The 20,847-nt window shown below is 39.9% G+C and overlaps 1 protein-coding gene across 3 annotated transcripts in view; it reads right to left on the bottom strand.

The window, feature by feature from the left end:
* Window positions 1–20,847, bottom strand: part of WDR70 (WD repeat domain 70) — a 310,102-nt gene that overhangs the window by 285,513 nt on the left and 3,742 nt on the right. For 2 of the 3 annotated variants that reach the window (XM_049109319.1, XM_025436429.3), the window contains exons 1-3: window positions 15,187–15,374; window positions 15,035–15,100; window positions 9,323–9,406 (exon numbers count right to left, since the gene is read on the bottom strand). In XM_049109319.1, coding sequence (XP_048965276.1) covers window positions 9,323–9,406; window positions 15,035–15,100; window positions 15,187–15,211 — 175 coding nt within the window. In that variant the 5' untranslated portion in view covers window positions 15,212–15,374. Of the gene's footprint in view, window positions 1–9,322; window positions 9,407–15,034; window positions 15,101–15,186; window positions 15,375–20,847 lie in introns of those variants that run through there. The other variant, XM_049109320.1, reaches the window with a different exon arrangement.

Raw genomic sequence — 20,847 nt, forward strand, 5'->3', positions numbered from 1 at the left:
TTGATGTTCCACACTAATACTAGTCAATAAGATGTGAGAAGTCATCTGGAGGAACATTTGAGAAAGATTTTACGTCTAAAAAAAAAGATATACAAAATAGGATCCTCTCGGCGTGAGGAGAAGCTCATCTGGATAAAACAAAACTTCACTTAAAATCTGGGTTATGAGACGCCTGGGTGGCTCAGCAGTTGAGCATCTGCCTTTGGCTCAGGGGGTGATCCTGGAGTCCCAGGCTCAAGTCCCACACTGGGCTCCCTGCAAGAAGCCTGCTTCTCCCCCTGGCTATGACTCTGCCTTCTCTCTGTGTCTCTCATGAATAAATAAAATCTTTAAAAAAAAATTTTTTTGAGTCATGAGGACAGTCACTTTAAAACAAGTCAATATCCTGGGATGCCTGGGTGGCTCAGTGGTTGAGCGTCTCCCTTTGGCTCAGGACGTGATCCCAGGTTCCTGGGTTCGAGTCCCACACTGGGCTCCTTGCATGGAGCCTGCTTCTCCCTCTGCCTATGTCTCTGCCTCTCTCTGTATCTCTCATGAATAAATAAATAAAATCTTTAAAAAAAAAAAAAAAAAGACAAGTCAATATCCTAAAACTAGCAAAACAGAAAAAGTGGGAAAAATTTAATGTTCTTCATGTCAGGACTCAGAAGATTGAAGAGCCCCATTCCAGAGTTGTTTTCATGTGCAACACTAAATTTTTCTTATTTGACCTATTTTTAATTAGGTCCTCTAGGACTTCTTTGAAAGTAACCAAAAGTATATTAATAACAACCTTAATTTAACAAATATTCTAGCAGCTAATACTTACATGGAGCCTACTATGCCCTAGATATTATTTTAAGCACTGCCTATAAATTAACTCCTTTAATCATCAAAACAACCTCTGAAGTAGATACTATTGTTTTAGCTTTATTGAAGTATAATTGACAAAATTGTAAAATATTTGTAGTGTACAATGTAATGATTTAATAAACCTCTAATTTATGAAAAGACTCTTGCCATGGAATCAAAGAACATATCCATCACCCCACATATTCACCCTTCTTTTTTCAGTGAAACCATTAAGTGCTACTCTCTCAGCAAATTTCAATTATACAATACAGTTGACATAGGTACTATCATTCTCATTCTGCATTTGAGACATCTATGCCATAGAAAAGTTAAGAACAAAGCTACAAAGTCCCAGAGCAGTGAACTGAGGCTCAACAACTGGATCTTTTCAAGATGTGACCAGACTTTCTTAGAGACTAAAATTACCCAATGAGGGGCACCTGGGTGGCTCAGTCAGTTGGGCATCTGACTTTGGCTCAGGTCATGATCCCAGGGTCCTGGGATGGAGCCCCACATCCAGCTCCCTACTCAGCAGGGAGTCTGCTTATCCTTCTCCCTCAGCCACTCCCCCTGCTTGTAGGCACACACTTTCGCACACTCTCTGTCAAATAAATGTAAGAATTTTTCTTTTAGTTACCCAATGAGCACCACCTACCTTATGTAATAATTTGCCTGCCTGTCTTTCCAAGGGGTTATAAAGCCCAGCCCTTTACTGCATGCTTGTGGCCAAACTATCTGGAAATTGAGCCACTTACCTGATCCTCACCAGAGGATAAATACTTCAAACTACTTGTCTTTAGTGAAGCATCTAATTTTTTCATTTAAAATTTTAACTTTTGGGCAGCCTGGGTGGCTCAACGGTTTAGTGCCACCTTCAGCCCAGGGCCTGATCCTGGAGACCCAGGATCGAGTCCCATGTCGGGCTCCCTGCATGAAGCCTGCTTCTCCCTCTGCCTGTGTCTCTGCCCTGTGTGTGTGTGTGTATGTGTGTGTGTGTCTCATGAATAAATAAATAAAATATATTTTAAAATAAAAATAAATAAAATTTAAACTTTTATACGATGATATAAGCACTGGGTGTTGCACTATATGCTAGCAAATTGAATTTAAATTTTAAAAATGTAGGGATCCCTGGGTGGCTCAGTGGTTTAGCACCTGCCTTTGGGCCGGGGCATGATCCTGGAGTCCCGGGATCAAGTCCCACATGGGGCTCTTTGCGTGAAGCCTGCTTCTCCCTCTGCCTGTGTCTCTGCCTCTCTCTCTGTCCCTCATGAATAAATAAATGAAATATTTTAAAAATAAATAAATAAATTTTAAAAATTTAAAACAAATAAATAATAAAATTTCAACTTTTTTTAAACTAGCCAGGATTTTCTAATCAGTTCCTGTCATCACCTACTGCTTCTTAAAGCAAGGGATAAAGATAAAAAGCAAGATTAAAACATGTTAGAGGGGGAAAAAAATTTCTTCCTCATTGTTGACTGAGGACAAAAACCAAATTTTTAATAGTCGGTAACCTTCTGACAAAGGGTATTATTTCATCCATTTTCACCAAATGTGAAACCAAGTACACTCTAAGTACTGTAAAAATGCTCTGTATCTTCCCTTAACCAAAATAAACTAACTTACTATCCAATACCTAAGTTTATTCTTCCAAGCACCTCATTTTATTGTTCTCTACTTTCAAACAGTTACCAATTTTTGGCAGCCATTTCTGTGAAAGCTCCTCCATACATATGCAATCTTTGCTTAGTTAACAGCAAACTATCCAAAACTACCATGTCATGGGCAGCCCCAGTGGTGCAGCGGTTTAGCGCCGCCTGCAGCCCACAGCCACGGCGTGATCCTGGAGATCCGGGATCGAGTCCCGCATCGGGCTCCCTGCATGGAGTCTGCTTCTCCCTCTGCCTGTGTCTCTGCCTCTCTCTCTCTCGCTCTGTATCTCTCATGAGTAAATAAAATTTAAAAATCTTTAAAAAAAAAAAAAAAAAAACTACCATGTCCCACCTGGGCTGATTCACACAAACTGCACTCAAAGGAATGTAACTTGGAACCTGAAAATCTCAGAGCCCATCATTATACTAATCACTTAAAAGAAGAAATAAAATGTAAGATAAATTGTAAAGGAAATAAAATTACTATAAACGTAAGCTAAAATGTTTTCTAATCATGATCCCCTTTTTATTCATGGGACTTAAACCTGCTAAATGCTTTTGTTACTTTTGTTACATTTCTTCATTAAATATACAGGGATGTAACTACTATATAGGAGCTCTATCAGGAGTTGTAAGTATAAAAGTGAAAATAAGGTTCTTATCCTCAAAATGTGAACAATATTAAGATAGAATTTATAGTATTTTTTAGTGTTATGGAAACAAAAACAGGAAACAATTATGTCCAGACAGGTTTTCAAAAAATTCCTAGAAAAAGTAAAATATGTATGAGGCCTTAAAGAATGAAGTAGGATCTAACCAGGGAGGAAGACCATTTCAGATGCATGCATATACAAACACAAACTTCTTTAAGCTTTTCGAATTTCTAAAATCTGGGACAGTTTTTCTTTTCATAATCCCTAAATCGTCCATTGAAATCATATTCAAATACTATCTTAACTGTTTTTTCAAAGATGTTTTTCCCTGTCATAACAAAAGAGAAGGTTCATAAATCCAATCTAAAGCACACCCCTGGGTGTGCCTGGGTGATCAGTCAGTTAAACCTCAGGTCATGGGACACCTGAGAGGCTCATCTGCCTTTGGCTCAAGGCGTGATCCCGGATTCAGTCCCACATCAGGCTTCCTGCATGAAGCCTGCTTCTCCCTCTGCCTATGTCTCTGCCTCTCTCTGTGTATCTCTCATGAATAAACAAAATCTTAAAAAAATAAAAATAAAATAAACCTCAGGTCATGAACTCAGGATCCCAGGATTGAGCACTCCCTCTCCGCCCCCACCCTCACCAAGCCCCCATGCACGTGTCACTCTATCTCATATGCTCTCTCTCTCTCAAATAATTTTTGATAAATAAAACTCAAGCACACCAAAAATAAGCATTTGAATAAAAGAAATTTTTCTTCCCCATTTAGCTTCTCATAGTATTATAGCTCTAAAAACGACCTATGTCGGAGCGCCCGGGTGGCTCGGGGTTGAGCGTCTGCCTTCTGCCCAGGGCCTGATCCTGGAGACCTGAGATCGAGTCCCACATCAGACTCCCTGCATGGAGCCTGCCTGTCCGTCTGCCTGTGTCTCTGCCTCTCTCCCTGTGTCTCTCATAATAAATAAATAAAATCTCAAAAAAAAAATTATTTTAAATCAACTCAGGACCCCTTCAAAAAAAAAAAAAAAAAAAAGGACCTATGTCTTTCACATGTCCTATACACTTTATTAGAGCATTCAGAAAAATAAAACTTAAAAAAATTGTACATTATTTCCTGACATTTAACATAAGGCATACTTTACTGAGGTTTTACAGTAATTCATCCTACTAGAGCATTTACATATCAAAACAGTTCATATTCATATACATAAATTTGCTATTAAAAGGAACCACAGTGGGGCACCTGGGTGGCTCAATAGGTGAACTGAGCATGGACTTTGGGCTTGGATCATGATCCCAGGGCCCTGGGATAGAGCCCCACATCAGGCTCCCTCCTCAGTGAGGAGGCCTCTTCTCCCTTTGCCCCTCCCCCTACTCAAGCTCTCACTCACACATGCTCTCTCTAATAAATAAGAATCTCAAAAACTATAGAACACTTCTGAAAGAAACTGAAGAAGACACAAAGAGATGGAAAAATATTCCATGCTCATGGATTGGAAGAATTAATATTGTGAAAATGTCAATGTTACCCAGGGCAATTTACACGTTTAATGCAATCCCTATCAAAATACCATGGACTTTCTTCAGAGAGTTAGAACAAATTATTTTAAAATTTGTGTGGAAGCAGAAAAGACCCCGAATAGCCAGGGGAATTTTAAAAAAGAAAACCGTATATGGGGACATCACAATGCCAGATTTCAGGTTGTACTACAAAGCTGTGGTCATCAAGACAGTGTGGTACTGGCACAAAAACAGACACATAGATCAGTGGAACAGAATAGAGAACCCAGAAGTGGACCCTGAACTTTATGGTCAACTAATATTCGATAAAGGAGGAAAGACTATCCATTGGAAGAAAGACAGTCTCTTCAATAAATGGTGCTGGGAAAATTGGACATCCACATGCAGAAGAATGAAACTAGACCACTCTCTTTCACCATACACAAAGATAAACTCAAAATGGATGAAAGATCTAAATGTGAGACAAGATTCCTTAAAAATCCTAGAGGAGAACACAGGCAACACCCTTTTTGAACTCGGCCACAGAAACTTCTTGCAAGATACATCCACGAAGGCAAAAGAAACAAAAGCAAAAATGAACTATTGGGACTTCATCAAGATAAGAAGCTTTTGCACAGCAAAGGATACAGTCAACAAAACTCAAAGACAACCTACAGAATGGGAGAAGATATTTGCAAATGACCTATCAGATAAAGGGCTAGTTTCCAAGATCTATAAAGAACTTATTAAACTCAACACCAAAGAAACAAACAATCCAATCATGAAATGGGCAAAAGACATGAAGAGAAATCTCACAGAGGAAGACATAGACATGGCCAACATGCACATGAGAAAATGCTCTGCATCACTTGCCATCAGGGAAATACAAATCAAAACCACGATGAGATACCACCTCACACCAGTGAGAATGGGGAAGATTAACAAGGCAGGAAACCACAAATGTTGGAGAGGATGCCGAGAAAAGGGAACCCTCTTACACTGTTGGTGGGAATGTGAAATGGTGCAGCCACTTTGGAAAACTGTGTGGAGGTTCCTCAAAGAGTTAAAAATAGACCTGCCCTACGACCCAGCAATAGCACTGTTGGGGATTTACCCCAAAGATACAGATGCAATGAAACGCCGGGACATCTGCACCCCGATGTTTCTAGCAGCAATGTCCACAATAGCCAAACTGTGGAAGGAGCCTCGGTGTCCATCGAAAGTTGAATGGATAAAGAAGATGTGGTTTATGTATACAATGGAATATTACTCAGCTATTAGAAATGACAAATACCCACCATTTGCTTCAATGTGGATGGAACTGGAGGGTATTATGCTGAGTGAAGTAAGTCAATAGGAGAAGGACAAACATTATATGTTCTCATTCATTTGGGGAATATAAATAATAGTGAAAGGGAATAGAAGGGAAGGGAGAAGAAATGTGTGGGAAATATCAGAAAGGTTGACAGAACATAAAGACTCCTAACTCTGGGAAACGAACTAGGGGTGGTGGAAGGGGAGGAGGGTGGGGGATGGGGGTGAATGGGTGACAGGCACTGAGGGGGGCACTTGACGGGATGAGCACTGGGTGCTATTCTGTATGTTGGTAAATTGAACACCAAAAAAAATAAATTTATTAAAAAATAAATAAATAAATAAATAAATAAATAAATAAATCTCAAAAAAAGGGGTGGGGGGTACCACAGTTATTTTCCTCAAATCTGATGCCAATGCCCCCAGAAAGACTCCAATCCAATCACGAGATAAGTAATGCTCGTATTGCAATTTTTAAACTTTCATGAAACGTAAGTGAAACTTCAGACTCATGTGTTTAGTTAAGGGGTAAAAAGAACAGTCCAAGCTCGAGGATATAATAATCAAGAAAGTTCAACACATTTAATTCATCACAGAAGAACTTGGTCTTGAGATGATTTTTCAAATTTTAAAAATCTAATAACTCTTCACTGTAATAGCCCTTAGGTGTTAAAAGCAGAAGTTCATTACTAAGAAAAACTATAGGAATTAAAAGTGATATTTTTAAAGTACTTTACTATGCCCAACATCTTAATCCCTTCAAGAACCTTCCAAGGAATTCCTTATTATCACTTCCATCTAACAGACTAGGAAATTAAAGATCTGAAATTTGAAAGTCCATCCATTATCTCTATTAAGATGCACAGCTGACCCTCAAACCTAGGTCATCCAACTCTAAATCCCAAGCTCTACACAATAGACAGGGCCATTTTAAAACATTCCCCAAAGAAGCAGGATTTATTTTTTAAAACGCAGTATTTAAGTTCTAAATTCAATCTTCTCAAGTATACATCGAGATCTTATCTTGCAAGGCATGGTATAGGGAACCATGCACTTAATTAGGTGAATTAATTAACAGACAATCTGTTCCAAGTGTTTTGTTTATCACAAGCTGAAAGATGTAAATACAAGAAAGTTATACTGTCACAGGATAAGCATTCCCTAAAATGTTTAGAAATTAAGTGGTTAAGGCATTTGTAAGTATGCCTTAAATAAAATGTCTATCTTGTCTGATGATATTGTTTAATATTTTTAAGTGCAGTAAAGGTATTTCAGTTAGGTTTTTAAAGCAATTGGTATCTCTTAAAGACATACTAAAATATTTATGGATGAAATAATGTGTCAGATTTCTATCAAAAAAATCTGAGAGAGCAACCCTGGTGGCTCAGGGGTTTAGTGCCGCCCTCAGCCTGGGGCGTGATCCTGGGGACCCAGGATCGAGTCCTGCGTCGGGCTCCGTGCATGGAGCCTGCTTCTCCCTCTGCCTGTGCCTCTCTCTCTCCTCTCTCTCTCTGTCTCTAATGATTAAATAAAATCTTAAAAAAAAAAAAATCTGAGAAAGTAAACAGAAAGAACATCAGCTGTGACCTATTCCAATACTTAAAATCTGTGTGATAGAAATTCATTACTATACTTTTTTTTTTAAAGATTTCTACTATACTTTTGTATGTGTTTGAAATGTGTTGATAATGACCATTCTTATTAAAAAAATAGTATGGGGGGGGGGGGGGGGCCCTGGGTGGCTCAGCGATTTAGCGCCTGCCTTTGGCCCAGGGCATGATCCTGGAGTCCTGGGATGGAGTCCCACATCAGGCTCCTTGCATGGAGCATGCTTCTCCCTCTGCCTGTGTCTCTGCCTTTCTCTCCTCCTATGTCTATCATGAATAAATAAATAAAATCTTAAAAAAAAAAAATAGTATGTGGGCTTGTCACATACAAAAAACTTTATTCTTCCAAAGACCAGAAAATTTCACATCAAGCTCACTTTCCAAATATTAGATATTACTGCTATATAATTTATCATTTTAAAAAAAGGGAGCATGTGAGTGGTTCAGTCAGTTAAGCAATTGACTTCAGCTCAGGTGATGATCCAAGGGGCCTAAGATGAAGCCGGGCATCAGGCTCCCTGCTTAGTGGCGAGTCTGTTTCTCCCTTTCTCTCTCCCTCTGCCTCTCCTCTTGCTCATGCTCGCTCTCTAATAAAATCTTATTAAAAATAAATAAATAAAAATAATAAAAAATAAACCAAAAAGTCCAATAGCCAGAACATTCACTTAAATTTTTCCAGAAGTCCTGTCTCTGATTTCTAGCACCTTTTGCTCTACCAAGATACATTTATCTTTCCCTTTCCAGTGTAAGAAGGATCTGAATCAGATCCAAAGAAAGCAGTAGAGGAGTCAGTCTACTTAGAAGACAATAAGGTGGTACCCAGAATTGCCAACCACCTGGTATCAAACCAGACAGTCTGGAAATTAAGGCCATCATTAAAGGTCTAATACAACTCATTAATGCAGATGTTCAACAGCAGCAGTCACAGTCACTGTATGTCTGAATTTTCTATAAAAATTCCAAATACTAAAAAAAAAAAAAAAAAAAAAAAAAAAAAAAAAAAAAAAAAAAAAAAAAATTCCAAATACTGGTTCCGCTGTAAGCAGGAAAAGAAAAAAATAAAACAAAAATCAGATAAAGGTGAAAGAAGAGGTAATAAAGAAACTGCTATTCTGATTCCTTTTTCTTTTTTTTAATTTATTTGAGAGAGAGAGAGAGAAAGATGAGAATGGAGAGAGATCACAAGCAGAGGGGAGGAACAGGGGGAGAAGCAGATACCCCACTGAGCAGGAGGCCTGATGTAAGACTTGATCCCAGGACCCTGAGCTGAAGGCAGATGCTTAACTGACTGAGCCACCCAGGCACCCTGCTATTATGATTCTTACAAACTAATTTAGAATCCCTGTTTGTTCATAGCACACTTCAAAAAAACCCTAATATTCAGATTTTCTTGTGCTAAGATATAACTATTACCATGTTAAAAAAAACAATAATAACCTCTGCTTCCAAAGAAACCGGCATATTTGGTCTTTTAACTATTATCAAATTTTCAGTCTTATAATAACTGTCGGAGTACCTGGGTGCCTCAGTCAGTTAAGCATCTGTCTTCAGCTCAGGTCATGACCTCAGGGTCCTAAGATCAAGCCCTGAATTCATCAGACTCCCCACTCAGTGGAGAGTCTGCTTCTCCTTCTCCCTCCCCCTACTGTGCTTGCTCTAATAAATAATAAAATCTTAAAAAATAATAACTGCCATCATATTCGTATAAGGTGTATACAGCATTTAAACCAATAAAAGAGCACACAAATGAACTTCTTACCCAGTGTTTTCCGACTTCTTTCCACAGCCGTCCTTCGTGTTTGTTCAAACATTGCTTCCAAATCAAATGTGCGAGCTTTTTTTCCTAAACAGAAATAAGTAGCATACTGTGATCTTCTTGCACTAAGCTGGCCAAACTTTAGATACTCAATAAACACTTATTAAATAATTAATAACCATTTAGTCTGTTTAACTTATAGCATGGCTATAACATACATATCTCAGAAGAGATTACTTCCCAGGGAATTTTTAATGACAGTCATATCATTAACCAACCAACTTTCCCGTCCTCACCTAATTCACCTGGACTCTATTCCTTAAATCTACAACACTGGTCAAAGGCAGAATGGAGAATATTCATACCCTAATCTCTGGAACATGGGAATATGTTATAGACCAAAAGGGACTTTATAGACGTAATTAAGATTATGGACTTTAAAATAGATTGTTCCGAAATCCCTGGGTGGCGCAGCGGTTTGGCGCCGGCCTTTGGCCCAGGGCACGATCCTGGAGACCCGGGATCGAATCCCACGTCGGGCTCCCAGTGCATGGAGCCTGCTTCTCCCTCTGCCTGTGTCTCTGCCTCTCTCTCTCCCTGTGACTATCATAAATAAATAAAAAATTAAAAAAAAAATAAAGAAATAAATAATAAATAAAATAGATTGTTCCTAGTTGATCCAATCTAATCACAGAAGCCCTTAAAAGCAAAGATGCAGGGATCCCTGGGTGGCGCAGCGGTTTGGCGCCTGCCTTTGGCCCAGGGCACGATCCTGGAGACCCGGGATCGAATCCCACATCAGGCTCCCGGTGCATGGAGCCTGCTTCTCCCTCTGCCTATGTCTCTGCCTCTCTCTCTCTCTCTGTGACTATCATAAATAAATAAAAAACTAAAAAAAAAAAAAAAAAAAAAAGCAAAGATGCAGAACAGATACAGGTGAAGTCAGGGAGGTATGAAGTGTGAGAAGGACTGTTTTTTTTTTTTTTTATTGGTGTTCAATTTACTAACATACAGAGTAACCCCCAGTGCCCGTCACCCATTCACTCCCACCCCCCGCCCTCCTCCCCTTCCACCACCCCTAGTTCGTTTCCCAGAGTTAGCAGTCTTTACGTTCTGTCTCCCTTTCTGATATTTCCCACACATTTCTTCCCCCTTCCCTTATATTCCCTTTCACTATTATTTATATTCCCCAAACGAATGAGAACATATAATGTTAGTCCTTCTCCGACTGGCTTACTTCACTCAGCATAATACCCTCCAGTTCCAACCACGTTGAAGCAAATGGTGGGTATTTGTCATTTCTAATAGCTGAGTAATATTCCATTGTATACATAAACCACATCTTCTTTATCCATTCATCTTTCGTTGGACACCGAGGCTCCTTCCACAGTTTGGCTATCGTGGCCATTGCTGCTATAAACATCGGGGTGCAGGGGTCCCGGCGTTTCATTGCATTTGTATCTTTGGGGTAAATCCCCAATAGTGCAATTGCTGGGTCGTAGGGCAGGTATATTTTTAACTGTTTGAGGAACCTCCACACAGTTTTCCAGAGTGGCTGCACCAGTTCACATTCCCACCAACAGTGTAGGAGGGTTCCCTTTTCTCCACATCCTCTCCAACATTTGTTGTTTCCTGCCTTGTTAATTTTCCCCATTCTCACTGGTGTGAGGTGGTATCTCATCGTGGTTTTGATTTGTATTTCCCTGATGGCAAGTGATGCAGAGCATTTTCTCATGTGCATGTTGGCCATGTCTATGTCTTCCTCTGTGAGATTTCTCTTCATGTCTTTTGCCCATTTCATGATTGGATTGTTTGTTTCTTTGGTGTTGAGTTTAATAAGTTCTTTATAGATCTTGGAAACTAGCCCTTTATCTGATAGGTCATTTGCAAATATCTTCTCCCATTCTGTAGGTTGTCTTTGAGTTTTGTTGACTGTATCCTTTGCTGTGCAAAAGCTTCTTATCTTGATGAAGTCCCAATAGTTCATTTTTGCTTTTGTTTCTTTTGCCTTCGTGGATGTATCTTGCAAGAAGTTACTATGGCCGAGTTCAAAAAGGGTGTTGCCCGTGTTCTTCTCTAGGATTTTGATGGAATCTTGTCTCACATTTAGATCTTTCATCCATTTTGAGTTTATCTTTGTGTATGGTGAAAGAGAGTGGTCTAGTTTCATTCTTCTGCATGTGGATGTCCAATTTTCCCAGCACCATTTATTGAAGAGACTGTCTTTCTTCCAATGGATAGTCTTTCCTCCTTTATCGAATATTAGTTGCCCATAAAGTTCAGGGTCCACTTCTGGATTCTCTATTCTGTTCCACTGATCTATGTGTCTGTTTTTTTGCCAGTACCACACTGTCTTGATGACCACAGCTTTGTAGTACAACCTGAAATCTGGCATTGTGATGCCCCCAGATATGGTTTTCTTTTTTAAAATTCCCCTGGCTATTCGGGGTCTTTTCTGATTCCACACAAATCTTAAAATAATTTGTTCTAACTCTCTGAAGAAAGTCCATGGTATTTTGATAGGGAGTGCACTAAACGTGTATATTGCCCTGGGTAACATTGACATTTTCACAATATTAATTCTGCCAATCCATGAGCATGGAATATTTTTCCATCTCTTTGTGTCTTCCTCAATTTCTTTCAAAAGTGTTCTATAGTTTTGAGGGTATAGATCCTTTACATCTTTGGTTAGGTTTATTCCTAGGTATCTTATGCTTTTGGGTGCAATTGTAAATGGGATTGATTCCTTAATTTCTCTTTCTTCAGTCTCATTGTTAGTGTATAGAAATGCCACTGACTTCTGGGCATTGATTTTGTATCCTGCCACGCTACCGAATTGCTGTATGAGTTCTAGCAATCTTGGGGTGGAGACTTTTGGGTTTTCTATGTAGAGTATCATGTCATCGGCGAAGAGGGAGAGTTTGACTTCTTCTTTGCCAATTTGAATGCCTTTAATGTCTTTTTGTTGTCTGATTGCTGAGGCTAGGACTTCCAGTACTATGTTGAACAGCAGTGGTGAGAGTGGACATCCCTGTCTTGTTCCTGATCTTAGGGGAAAGGCTCCCAGTGCTTCCCCATTGAGAATGATATTTGCTGTGGGCTTTTCATAGATGGCTTTTAAGATGTCGAGGAATGTTCCCTCTATCCCTACACTCTGAAGAGTTTTGATCAGGAATGGATGCTGTATTTTGTCAAATGCTTTCTCTGCATCCAATGAGAGGATCATATGGTTCTTGGTTTTTCTCTTGCTGATATGATGAATCACATTGATTGTTTTACGGGTGTTGAACCAGCCTTGTGTCCCAGGGATAAATCCTACTTGGTCATGGTGAATAATTTTTTTAATGTACTGTTGGATCCTATTGGCCAGTATCTTGTTGAGAATTTTTGCATCCATGTTCATCAGGGATATTGGTCTGTAATTCTCCTTAGAAGGACTGTTTTTGTTTAATAATAATATCTACTAAAAATAATAATAATAATAATGTCTACTTCACATTTATAAGAATATGGTAAAAATCTTATTTTTACATTATGTTGACTTTGGGACAAAATGAAACCACCTTTCTGAAGGGCATTATGATAAAATGTATTAATTAGTTTTAAAAAATAAATACCCAGGAGCATCTGGGTGGCTCAGTCAGTTAAGTGTATGATTCTTGATCTCAGTGTCATGAGTTCAAGCCCTCGGTTGGACTCCATTCTAGGTGTGGAGCCTACTTAAAAAAGAAATTTTAAAAAATTTAAAAATAGGGATGCCTGGCTGGCTCAGAGGTTGAGCACCTGCCTTCGGCCCAGGGCATGATCCTGGAGACCCGGGATCGAGTCCCATGTCGGGCTCCCTGCATGGAGCCTGCTTCTCCCTCAGCCTGTGTGTGTCTCTCTCTGTCTCTCATGAATAAATAAATAAAATCTTTTTTAAAAAATTAAAAAGTACACATACCCAATGTTTAGGTTACTTTTTATTGTTTATATTTTTATTATAGTCCCCTCCTTAGAAATCTGCCCTATGGAAATATAGATAAAACTCCTACAAAGAGAAACAAAAGGGTTATTTATAAAGATATTTAGTATTACTAATAAGAGTTTGAATCAGAAACTATGCAGGCCAAAATTATGGCACTTCTTTTAAATTCAGCCATTAAAAATCACGTTTTGTAAGAGCACTTTATAATATGGGGACGTCCTCAAAGTATTAAGAATTAAAGTATATAATTAAGAATAATAGGGATCCCTGGGTGGCGCAGCAGTTTGGCGCCTGCCTTTGGCCCAGGGCGCGATCCTGGAGACCCGGGATCAAATCCCACGTCGGGCTCCTGGTGCATGGAGCCTGCTTCTCTCTCTGCCTGTGTCTCTGCCTCTCTCTCTCTCTGTCTGTGACTTAAATAAATAAATAATAAATAAAATATTAAAAAAAAAAGAATAATATAAAATTGTATGTACGTATGATCTTAACTTTCCTGATAAATACACAGCAGGAAAGAAGACTGGAAAACAAACTCCTAAGTCTTATTAATGATTCTACTTCCTTCTCATCTATTGTGTTCTTCAGATTTTCTGTTATTAATATGCATTACTTTTGAAATTAGGGAGGAAACTATTTTAAAGAACTGAAACAAAAGTAAATACTCTAGTAATACATAAGCATATAGTATTTTTGTCAACATGACCAGCTGGGAGTAAAAATGTAGCAGAAGACGTCACCATAATAAATGAGTATATAGGGGCAGCCCGGGTGGCTCAGCGGTTTAGTGCCGCCTTCAGCCCAGGGCCTGATCCTGGAGACCCGGTATCGAATCCCACGTCGGGCTCCCTGCATGGAGCCTGCTTCTCCCTCTGCCTGTGTCTCTGCCTCTCAATCTCTCTCTGTATGTATCTCATGATTAAATAAATAAATCTTAAAAAAAAAAAAAAAACGAATGAATGAATGAATATATGAACACCAACGAGGGACCTGGACACAGGAGTCTGCTATTTGTTCTATCCAACACCCAAGAGAAACGGGAAGACAATTTACCTTCTTTCTTACAGGGAATAAGGTTTTAAGAGGACTACTCTGAAAGAGGACTGTCTCTCATTTAACAAGACTCTCCAGAGACTCCAGAGACAATTCCGGGGGAAAAAAGCACTTGAATCAAAAAGGATTTAATAACCGTTATATATCACTTAACCGGGCAGCCTGGGAGGCTCAGCGCTTTAGCGCCGCCTTCAGCTCAGGGTGTGATCCAGGGGACCCCGGATCGAGTCCCGCGTCGGGCTCCCTGCAGGGAGCCTGCTTCTCCCTCTGCCTGTGTCTCTGCCTCTCTCTCTCTCTCTCATGAGTAAACAAATAAAATCTTCAAAAAATATGTATCACTTGACGGCCCACTGGTTGCCAGAAAGGCCATCTCCTTATAGACCACAGGCAACGGCTCGCTCTCAGTCTCAGGACACAAAATCTCCCTCCACTAGCCGACGCCGCCCACCGCCTGGCCCACAAAGCCATCTTTCCCACAAGGCTGGTCCCAACCGACCGGCAAGAATTAGCCAAAGGCTGGGGAAGAGAGTACCGGGCAACCGCCAGGCGCACGCCAGCGCTCCGCTAGCAGGACTCGCACAGCGGGAGGTGCGTTAGAGGGGTGACGCAGGGTGACACAGCTGGGCCTCCTCTCTCCACCCGGGGCTCTTAAAACCTCTGCAAAAGCTGGCGAGGCTAAGCGTAAGGCAGGCACTCACCGAACCCGGTGAAGCCCATGGTGACCGCCAGCTGCGGATCCGGCCCCGACGCGTCCGAACCTGTCACTGCGGCAAGAGGAGGAGACCTCGTTAGTATGGCGGCCCCGACCCTACCCTCTCTCCCTCCCTGGCATCGCCCCCACGAAACCCACCTTCACTGGGCCCCGGGCGCTCCATGGCCGGCCGCCCGCCCGCCGGGCGACTGCCCGCAGCCGCAGCACAGACAGACCCGGAAGAGCCGCGGCGACACCGGCCGGAAGTACCGCCTTGCGGAGCCTGCGCCGCCTCCGAGCCCAAGAGCGTCGCCTTCCGCGGAGCGATGGGGAACTCCGGAGCTGCGCCGCCCTAGCGGACGGGCGGGGCATAAGCGCGACGGAGATCACCTAACTCCACCCCGCCCCCCGCCCCCCCACCCCTGGCTGGAAATCTGTAGTTTGTGTCGACCGCCTTTCTCTCTTCCTTCTTTCTTTCTTGTTCTTTCTCTCGCGCTTTCTTTCTTTTATGTTTCTCCCTCTTTCCCTTTCTTTCTCCAGATTTTAGTCAATGAGTATATATGATTGGTATAATAAGCATTTAGAAAAGAGAAAGAGAGGATGAGGCCACAGGTCCTACAAGGGACAAGTAAACCTCTGGAAACACTCAGGCAATATTTCTCAATCTAGGCTGCGTATTAGTACTACCTAGAGAGGGGTTGGGTTGGGTTTGGTATTGAGGTACAGTTGACACAGTGCTACTACATTAGTTTCAGACATTCAACGCAGTGATTCAACAAGTCTATCTATTATGCCTACAGGTGTAGTTACCATCTATCACCATACAACACTATTACAGCACTATTGACTGGATTCCTTCCCTACGCTATACCTTTTGTTCCACGACCTATTCATTCTGTAACTGGAAACCTGCGTCTCTCCCTTTCCCACATTTTGCCCATCCTTCTCCCTCTGGTGACGGTCAGTTTGTTCTCTGTATTTATGAGTTTGTTTCTGCCTTTTGCTTGTGTGTGTGTGTGTGTGTGTGTGTCTCTTAGATTCTACGTATTAGTAAAATCATACAGTGTTTTTCTTTGACTTATTTCACTTAGCATAACGCTCCCTAGGTCCATTCATGTTGTTGTAAATGGCAAAATCTCATACTTTTTTTGTGAACATCCTTTATTTTTTAGGTGCATTTACTGCCAAAGTGACACAATCCCCACAGAATTCTAAAGAAAACCCAACAAACCCCCTTTCTTTGTGGTTTGTCCTTGTCTATGAAGAAACCCTCAGAGTTCTTCAACTTTTGAGTATATTTTAAGGATAAAAAAAATAGTATTTACTACATGACTGAAGAGCACACAGAAGCCAAAAAGACCTGAGTAACTAAAAGGGTTGTCAAAAAAAATGCTCTAAGGGTAACTGGGCTGTTGATTAAAGTATCTGACCCTTGATCTCACCTCAGCTCTAGATCTCAGGGTCATGAGTTCAAGCCCTGTATTAGGGCTCCATGCTGGTGGAGACTACTATAAAAAAGTGCTCTAAAGCTCGTATTCTTAGCCTAAGCCTCCCTCTGGCTGTCAGTCATGATCTTATAAAGATTCCTAGCCCACAGCAAGAGTTCCCAAAGCAACTTATAAACATATTTAGTATATTTTTACTTCATGCTTGTACTAATTTCATTACAACACTTCTCACCTGTGCTACAAACTAATGGGGTAATATTTATCTTTATATTTGTGAATTCTAGCAAAACCATAGGTAGCCCAAATAAATGTTGCTGAATAAAAATATGTTCATAGTTTTTCACTAGCCTGACTACTACCTTAGTCTCTGATCTCAAATCATGCTTTAGCTATACACCCTAAGTAATTATCAAGTCTGATACTTTTTCCATTGTATTTCAAATAAAATGCGGGATCCCTGGGTGGCGCAGCGGTTTGGCGCCTGCCTTTGGCCCAGGGCGTGATCCTGGAGACCCGGGATCGAATCCCACGTCAGGCTCCTGGTACATGGAGCCTGCTTCTCCCTCTGCCTGTGTCTCTGTCTCTCTCTCCTCTATGTGACTATCATAAATAAATAAATAAAAAATAAATAAATAAATAAATAAAATAAAATGCAAAATTGTTAACATGGCCCCCAAAGCCTTTCAAACATAATCGCTTTCAATTTTCCACTACACCAGTCTTCTTTCAGCTCTATGAGCAGCTTCATTTTTTTTTTATGAGCAGCTTCAGAACACCATGTCCTGAAAACTCTGACTCTTCACCAATCCTCATGCCTTTCATTGAATCCTACTCATCCTTCAGAACTCAAATTAAACTTTAGTGCTCTTCCAAGCATTTACAGGCCTTTATAGACCTCCAACTAAATTAGGCCAGTCATGTAATCTAGTATACTCTTCCTTCATAGCACAATGGCTAGATGGCCACTCAGTATTTATTAAATGAATGGGGGGAAAATGAATGAATAAGAGAAAGTAGTTGTGAAAATAAAAGCTACTCTTCTTATATGCAGAATGTTTTATTGTTTGGGACCACACAGAGTTTGATTCCATCCTAAGAGATTACCCAACTTCAAAATCAAAAGCCAATGTGAACTCCAATCAATAAGGCCAATTCATTGTGCCTTCAGGAAAAAAAAGTTGTGGGGATCCCTGCGTGCCTCAGCAGTTTAACGCCTGCCTTGGGCCCAGGGCCTGACCCTGGAATCCCAGGATCAAGTCCCACATTGGTCTCCCTGCATGGAGCCTGCTTCTCCCTCTGCCTGTGTCTCTGCCTCTCTCTCTCTCTGTGTCTCTCATGAATAAATAAATAGTCGTAAAATAAAAAACCAAGTTGTTATTAATGCCACTCTTTTCTGAGTAGAAATAAACAGGCCTCTGGTAGTAAAGTAGAACTTTATGAGTATAGATCATTAGGAAAACCATTAACCAAGCTTACACCTAGCTATTTCAGCTTCTCATTAGTCAAGGATTTATAGGGGAGAACTTGAGATAATATAATTTTTCTTTTCATTAAGACTTTTTTAGAGCAGTTTAATAGTCACAAAAGATCAAAAGGAAGGTGCAGAAATTTCCCACATATCATGTTGCTCTTACACAAGCATAGCTTTCCCCATTATCAATATCCCACACCATAGTGATACTTTTTTTTTTTTTACCATTGATGAACCTACATTAATACATCATGATGACTCAAAGTCCATAGTTTAGGGTTCACTCGTGGTATTGTACATTCTATGGTTTGTGACAAGTGTATAATGACATGAATTCATTATGGTATCATCATTATGCTATGCGTATCTTTTCCTCTCAACTCCTACCAGTCACTGGTATTTTTTCTATCTACCTAATTTTGCCTTTTCTGGAATGACATACAGGTGGAATTGTACAGAATGTAGCATTTTTCAGATCACCTTCTTTCACTTAGTAATATATGTTTCCTCTGTGTCTTTTCATGACTTAATAGCTTATTTCTTTTTAGCATCATTTAATATCCATTGTCTGGATGCACTACAGTTTACTTACCCCACTTCACCTACTGAAAGATGTCTTGGTTGCCTCTAAATTTTAGCAATTATGAACAAAGCTGCTATGAACATCCTATGCAACTTTTATGTGGACATAACTTTCAACCCCTGTAGATAATTATTAAGGAGCATGGTTTCTGGATAATGTAGTAAGAGTATGTTTATTTTCATAAGAAACTGCCAAACTGTCTTTTAAAGTGACTGTGCCATTTTACATTTTCACTGGCAATGAATGAGAGTTTGGTACTGTTAGTGTTCCAGATGCTTGCCCTTCTAATAGGTATGTAGTGGTACCTTATTGTTTTAATTTGCATTTTCCCTGAGGACATATGATGTGGAGTGTCTTTTTACATGCTTAACTGCTATCTGTATATCCTCTTTGGCGAGGTATCTGTTAAGGTCTCATTTTTTAGTCAGATTGTTTTCTTATTGTTGGATTTTTTAAGAGTTCTTTGTATATTTTGGTTTACAGTCCTTTATCAGATGTATTTCGCAGATATCTTCTCCTAGTCTATGGCTTGTCATCTCATTCTCTTGACATTGTCTTTTGCAAAGCAAAAGTTTTCAACTGTAATGAAAGGTGGGGATCCTGGGTGGCTCGGCGGTTGGGCGTCTGCCTTTGGCTCAATTGTAATGAAAGGCAGTTTATATTATTTGTGTCATGGATCATGCCTCTGGTGTTGTATCTAAAAAGTCATTGCTCTACCTAAGAAAATCTAAATTTTCTCCTACGTTATCTTCAAGGAGTTTTACAGCTTTGTGTTTTACATTTAGGCCAGTGATCCATGTTGAGTTAATTTTTATGACAGGCCTAGGTCTAGATTCTTTTTTTTTTTTTTTTGCATATGGATGTCTAATAGTTCCAGCACCATTTGTTGAGAAGATTTCATTATAGATATATAAAATTTTAAGCTACAAAATACTGTAGAAAAATATAAAGTGGAAGATATATATCATCAGCCAGTAGTAGATAATTATGATTATAGAAAAATCACAAGATGTATCTGCTTTTGATTTAAAAAAAATAGAGACAATGTAATTGCACTAGTGGAGACTTGTACATTAAACTATTTTTCTCTGGTTTTGTCTTTATGAGACATGTTTATTATTATTTTTAAGATTCTATTTATTTATTCACGAGAGACAGAGAGAGAGGCGGAGACACAGGTAAAGGGAGAAGCAGCCTCCACGCAGGGATTCCCAATGCGGGATCACCTCCTGAGCCAAAGGCAGGCGCCAAACCGCTGAGCCACCCAGGCTTTCCTATATTTCTTTTTCAAAGTAAAGGCTCTTCATTCAATGTGGGACTTGAACCCATGACCATGATATAAAGAGGTGCATGTTCTACCAACTAAGCTAGACAGGCGCCCTGTTTGAAACAACTTCATAATAAAATGTAAAGTATTCCAGAGGAACTTTGATTTTCTTGGAGCAAAGTAAAATTATTTGTGAATTAAATACTTGAGAGGCAGAATAGCATAGCATTAAGCAAATGAGTTCCAGAACTAGAATGTCTGGGTTCAAATCATGATTCTGATAATGTAATTTTAATGAATTGTTTAGGGATGCCTGGGTGGCTTAGTTGTTGAGAGTCTGCCTTTGACTCAGCTTGCTCCTGGAGTTTCGGGATCAAGTCCCACGTTGGGCTCCCTGCATGGAGCCTGCTTCTCCCTCTGCCTGTGTCTCTGCCTCTCTCTGTGTGTCTCTCATGAATAAATAAAATCTTTTTTAAAAATGAACTAGTCTCAAAAAAAAAAAAATGAACTAGTCTCAAAAAATGTTTCAAATTCTTCATCTGTTAAGTGGATAATATAACAGTAGCACCTATCACCTCATCGATTTTTCTGGTGATTGAATGACTTAATTCTCATAAAACAATTAGAATAATGCCTGGCATGTATTACCTGACCAATAAATATTGGCCATTATTAAGTACTGGATGCTAGTGATAGTGAAGACATAGTCTCTGGTCTCATGGAATTTCCCTTCTAATGAGCATATTTTAAGATAGTCTACTTAAATAGGGAGCTACTTGAGCAGTATTTCTCAAAGTGTAGTCTGCAGATTCCTATAAAGGTATTCATGAGATCAAAATTATTCTCATAATAATACTAAGACATTTGCCTTTTTCACTCTGTTGACATTTGCACTGATGATATAATAGCAAAAGTGGGTAAAATCCTGGTACTTCAGCATAAATCAAGGCAGTGACAAGCAAATTGCTGTAGTCCTCGTATTCCTCAGTGTTACATACCCACTTTAAACAAAAATGAATGAAATGAGTTAGTCACTTCAAGGAAAAAAACT

This window comes from Canis lupus, chromosome 4, assembly GCF_003254725.2.
Source record: "Canis lupus dingo isolate Sandy chromosome 4, ASM325472v2, whole genome shotgun sequence".
Taxonomy (NCBI): Eukaryota; Metazoa; Chordata; class Mammalia; order Carnivora; family Canidae; genus Canis; species Canis lupus.